At 39.1% G+C, this 5,930-nt stretch overlaps 1 protein-coding gene across 1 annotated transcript; it reads left to right on the forward strand.

The window, feature by feature from the left end:
* LOC113167090 lies at positions 1-5,408 on the forward strand. The gene is made up of 8 exons (XM_026367477.1): positions 1-166; positions 695-1,051; positions 1,324-1,659; positions 1,801-1,887; positions 2,160-2,264; positions 3,909-3,946; positions 4,025-4,183; positions 4,753-5,408. The coding sequence occupies exons 1-8, from the start codon at positions 1-3 to the stop codon at positions 4,942-4,944; spliced, it is 1,440 nt and encodes a 479-aa protein (XP_026223262.1). The 3' UTR covers positions 4,945-5,408.
* Positions 5,409-5,930: the final 522 nt, after the last annotated feature.

Raw genomic sequence — 5,930 nt, forward strand, 5'->3', positions numbered from 1 at the left:
ATGAAGACTGAGCTGTTTGTGATGTGTTTGTTTGGAGGAGGAACTCCATCTTTTAGAGAAGTCACACGTTTCTGGTTCATCAGTGAAGAAGGAACAAAGACGGAGTTCAACCTTCAGAGTCTCAGCATGAAAATCCTTCAGTGTCTGATCTGCTGCTTCTTCCTCTGTGAGTACAGTCACCCTGCTGCTGGTTTTTACTGTAACAGCAGCTCAGTGGTACAGGTTGAAAAGAGGCGAAATTATCCATTAAATATACTTCGTTACACTTCCTCAGAATAAACCACATCACTGAAGTAATGAGCAGCTGGGTTTATAAAAACTAAAGTAGAACTAACAAACACTTTAACTGCAGACAAACGAGTTCTTCATCAACAGTCTGCAGGTTTCATTTCATTAGTTCAAACTGTTCTTATCATTATTAATGATTCTACCAGTTGTTGTTTGGATTATTCTCAGTTAATCAAAAGTCCGAAATTAGAGAAACGTGTAGAAACATGTTGATTTCCTGTTCACTGTGCTGATAAATAGGAACTGAGTGAAACAGAGGATGATGATGAAACTCTCTCTGAGCTGTTGTGGTTTGTGAACCAAGTCTAAACTAGTTCCTCCTCTTGATGTTGGACTGCACTATACAGTAACTTAGTGTCTCGGTGAGGACGTCCAGACAGTAACTGTTGACTTTTCCTCTTTTCAGCAGCTCTGCAGGATGGAAACACTGGTCTTGGTCTTGTTGAAGCAGAAACTAATGTTTATATAAGAAGTGTAGGAGACGATCTCTCAGCTGAATGCTCCTCCTCTGCATCAGGAAATATGAAGCTCTTGTGTAAGGAAACCTGTGAAAATGAAAACGTTCTCATGGAAACAAGGGATGACAACGCTCAGAGAGGAAGATACAGCATGAAATTCAAAGATGGGGGATTTCTTCAGTCTCCTGTTCTGACTGTGAGCATCACTCAGCTGATGAAGTCTGACTCAGGACGGTACCGATGTGGTTTGGGCAGAACTTTGTCAACAGCTTCCTTCAAACAGTTTGAAGTCGTTGTTGCAGACGGTGAGTTTCTACTAACAGTAGTTAACTGGTTCTCTACTGGTCTCTGAGTTCTGGACGTGCTGCAGAACTTGATTAAAGGAGGATTTATCATGTGTTTTAAATGTTATGTTTGAAATATTCTCATCAATGAACTTTAATCAGTTTCATATGAACCAGTTGAAGTGAGTAGTGACGTTAACACGTGTACAGATTGTTTCACATTATGTTTTATTATGTTTTTATATCAGGAACTGAAAATAATGTAAAATATAATGTTTGTTTCTCTTTTTCAGCTGTGCTGACCAAACTCCTTAGTCTTGACCAGAAACCCATCAATAAAAGAAGTGGAACAGATCTCACAGTTGCTTTCTTCTTTACTGTCCCTGGAAATACTTTTTTCTTCTGTAAGGAAAAATGTGAAGATAAAAACGTTCTTGTAGACACCGACGGGAATTCAGTTACAAAAGACAGATACAGCATTGAATATAGAGACGATGCTTTTACAGAAGGAACTGTGTTTGTGAGCATCACACAGCTGAAGGAGTCTGACTCAGGACGGTACCGATGTGGTCTGGACAGAAGGTTTTTTCCAGATTCATACTATGACTTTGTTGTCAGTGTTACAGACGGTGAGTATTTAAGTTATTTAAGTTAATGTCCAGCTGCTGGTTATTTAACATCAATCATCAGTTACAAAACTACATTTACGGAGAAATAATTTCAAACCAATGTTGTGAAATTAGAGTTGTTCATGTTGTTTCTGTCGACAGCTCCATCTCCAACACAGAGTTTAAGGATCAGTTCAGGAAGCTTCACACAAACCACAGACCAGCAGCCGAACAAGACCAATTCTTCAGGTACACACAGAAAATCTGACGGCAGATTTTTACAGTGTAATTATTATATTACACACATTATATTAGTAGAAGTGTCTCAACCAGCACAACAGTGAACAGCTGAGTTCTTCAGACTCAGTATGAGGAATAAAAACTACATTTCCATGAAACCAGAGTTCATACTGTAGTATAGCATTTAAATAATAGACCAAGACAGTTAGAGACAGACAGTCTGTTATCAGGCAGTTGTACTCGAGAGTCCAGTAGAAAACCTTCATGTTCTGATCCTGCAGGAACCACTCTGATGCTGTCTGTGGGCCTGACTCTGGTCTTCATGGTCGTCCTGTTGACAGCAGCAGTGCTGATTTTCTGCAGGAACAGGACGTCTAAACCCAAAGGTGAGACAACATGAAATACACACACACTCACTCACACACACTCACACACACACACACACACTCACACATTCACACACTCACACACACACTCACACTCACTCAGTCTGAATGTTGGGTCCAACCTGACAGTGAGAAACGTTCACTGCTGTTACAGAGTCTCCAGAGTTCATGTTGGCTTCACGTACAACAAATAGGACGTTTGTAACCGGTCCGTAACTAGAACACACATTTAAACCTGTGTCACATCTGACTGGAAACCAAACTGTCTACAAGTGTTGTTCTATGGTTCTACTCTAACACAGTCAGTGAACAGTAGACAGCAGTCCTTCAGAGGTCATCACTGTTTAAAGAGAGAGACTCGGTGCATCAGCTGCTTCTAAACAGACAAAATAATCAAAATGAACTAATAAAATCAAACAGAACTTGTGTAAAAATTTTCACCGTCTTCAGTCGTAGTTGATTCAGGATCGAGTCCATGTTGATGGTTCTTAATCAGCTTCACTGCAGTTTGTCTTCACTCAGTCCATCCACAGATTCTCAGTCTAACTCCAGAACATTATTGGAATTGGTGAATTGTACAAATTGAAGTGCATACAGTTAGGTCCAAAAGTATCTGGACAGTAACACAGCTTTTATTATTTTGCGTTTATAAACCACTGCAGCGGATTTAAAATAGACCTGTTCCCTTTCAGCTTTTTTATGAGGTTTCATAAATATACGGGATTTAACATTGTGGAATTAGAGTTGTTTTAGTTAAAACAAACTCTTTACCACATCATTAAGGGGTCAAGAATACGCTGAAGTTTGGTGTATTAGTATTGTTAAAATCTACAAACAAGAGAAAACCTTGATGAATGTAAACACAGGGTTCACAACCAGATGCAAACCACAGGAAACACTTGATTAGAAACCCAGTTCTTCATGATCTGATCTGATCTAAAGCAACCACATCATCTGTCACACATGGTGGAGGCAGCGTTATGGTGTGGACACGGACGGTATCAGGATCTCAGTCTGACTTGGTTTGATTACCGTCTTGGCCTTTTCATCATCTTTGTGTTTCTTCCTCAACAACTTCCAGTTTACAGTTGATCTCGTTCTCTTTGACCAGGTTAAAGTTAATTTATCAATTTTTTATTGAAACTATTCCTTTAACATTGTTGTTTTAAAACCATTAGTGTGACTTTAGGTATATTCGTGGGGTCATTGTCTTGCTGGAAATCAAATCTTCTCTTACAGAATGCATCAGGCTGTCCCTGTATTAGCTGCATTCATTTTATTTACTGCCTTCACAAGTTTTCCACATCCTGCTGCTAAAATGAATCTGAAAGAAATATGATCTGAGTTCTGAAGGTTTCTACAATGTGATGTTCTGTTGGTTGTGTCCAAAGCAGGTTGATGGATGTTTGTTTATTATACAGTAGAAGTAATGATGTCGTCACAACGAAAGGTTAAACTGATAAATACAAATACTAAATGTAGTGTTGTGTGTCATGGCTGTGATTCGGTTCGGAGTCCAACATGTACAAACCACCATGAGCTGCAGCCGTGGATCTTTCACTTCACGTTGTTCACTCCATTCTCTCGAGCGGAGCTGAAACTCACGTCTCGTGCAGTGGTTAAACTTCCGGTTGTGTTTTTCAGGACCTCCTGGGGAAACAGATTACACTTCTGTCTCAGAGGTGAGTTAAAGGAACATTTGACCTGGGACTCAGCTGATTTTAATACAAACCAAACTTCACCTTCTTCTTCTGCTGTAGATGAACCGAGTGTATGAGCACATAAGAGAGGACGACACACACAGCAGAGCTCCTGTGAAAACCTCCACAGTTTACTCTTCTGCTAAATTTACCAACTTGAGAGGAGTCGAATCCAGTGACGACTACAGTGTCGTCACTGCAGCTGGATCTCAGCACAAAGTAAGAGACGACAGTAAATGATTATAGCTTCAGTCGGGCTCCTGTACCACAACGTAATAAATGAAGATATATGTTTTGTGAAGAATGAAATTCTTGGTTTTCAGTCTCAGAAATTAACTATTAACTCTTTGTTGATTCAGTTTGTGTTTTAACAGTGTGTTAGATTTAGCTCCATCACAAACAAAAGACAGAGGAAGCAGCTTCTTCTGTCACTAAACTGTTTCAGGATGTGATTCCCACATTTTGTTAATGTTACTACAGATCATCTAAACACACCTTAGTCTCCACAGCACACCTTTAAATTGATTTATTTATTAGACTGATCTATATTGATGTTTGGTTAAAATGCTGCCCTGTTAAGGAGTTTAATCCTTAGAGAACCTAAACACACCATGTGCTCCTGCTGATTGAAAGCTGGCCCGGGTTGATCCCCCTCATTATGATCTCTGATCCTTTCTGATCATTGATCATCATAAATATAAATAAATCATGTTCTCCTCACTACTGGAAATGTGCAGCTAAACATCACGTTCAGTCCTTTTACTCGTTGTCCTCTCTCTGTTTCCCAGGCTGATGATGACCCAGGTAAACTCACCTACTCTGAGGTGAGTTTCTCCAACAGGTCCATTGGTCCAGGCCACAACGCCCCCCGGAGTAGAGAGACTCACGTCATTTACTCTGTTCCTCGAGTTGAAGTGAGCTCTGACAGGATCCGAGATGATCCTCCTCTCTACTCTACTGTGACTTTACATCAGCAGTAAGTTCAACATTTACTCTGTGGCCAAAAGGAAGCTGCTGGGAAACAATCTGGATTCGATTCACACAAAGATTTTACTTCAACTACATTAAAATAAGACGTTTGCAGAAGCAGAACAACTGTTGTCAGCGAAGCCAACAGCATATTTGTGTTAGTAAATATATTTAATCATGTATTAATGACCATTTCTCCGTGTGTTGTTAAATTATCTAGAGCTTTCTAGTAGACCCTGTGTGTCATTGTGTGGATGTCACAGTCATCACACTGCTGCCCATGTTAAATCTGTCCAATCTTTGGATGGATCTGATGATAAAGAAACAAGTTTAATGTCCTTTAAAGCTTTAAGTCTGAGCTTTCATAAGTAGTTACTAAACAGTTTCTACCATACATCCCTATAGTAGATATATATTACCCTTCAAATGTCAGTTAGAACTAATGATAAGCTAAATATTCATTTCTTTACTTTATGAACTAGTATTTATATAATTTATAATTAAGTTTGTACAAATGACACATTAATAAATGCATTCATACAAAAACTGTGAATTTCTCCATCTTTGGTGCATTTGTCCATTTTATTTAAAGGGTAAATTTAAAACAGTTACTGTCTAATTAAGCTCTGGTCCCAGTTCATCATTTCTTCCCTTGTGTGTGTTCAGGGCTCAGTTACAGTGGGTTTAACATGAACTGATGTGTGATTAACACAGACGACACCAGAGGTCGCTGCTCCTTCACTTTTATCAGAAGGTGCCGAATTCTGTGAAGTTTAAGACTTTAAAAACAAAAACTGCTGTAAAAACAGTTACTACACATGTTTTTTAGATTCAGTTCTATTAAGACTGAAGTTATCTGGAGGTTGGGTCCTGGTAACTGGACTAACTAAGTTACTGGTTAAAACATTTCTCTACTCATCAAGTAGCTTCTTCAGTCTGAAGACAGTTAGTTAAAAACACAGATTTAGTCTCCAGGTCAGTTTCACTCCACCTCTGA

This window comes from Anabas testudineus, chromosome 7 (genome assembly GCF_900324465.2).
Source record: "Anabas testudineus chromosome 7, fAnaTes1.2, whole genome shotgun sequence".
Taxonomy (NCBI): Eukaryota; Metazoa; Chordata; class Actinopteri; order Anabantiformes; family Anabantidae; genus Anabas; species Anabas testudineus.

Coding starts and splice junctions, on each gene's coding strand:
- LOC113167090 (XM_026367477.1), top strand. CDS start 1: ATGAAGACTGAGCTGTTTGTGATGTGTTTGTTTGGAGGAGGAACTCCA. Junction 167..694: donor GATCTGCTGCTTCTTCCTCT/GTGAGTACAGTC, acceptor TCCTCTTTTCAG/CAGCTCTGCAGGATGGAAAC. Junction 1,660..1,800: donor TGTTGTCAGTGTTACAGACG/GTGAGTATTTAA, acceptor TTCTGTCGACAG/CTCCATCTCCAACACAGAGT.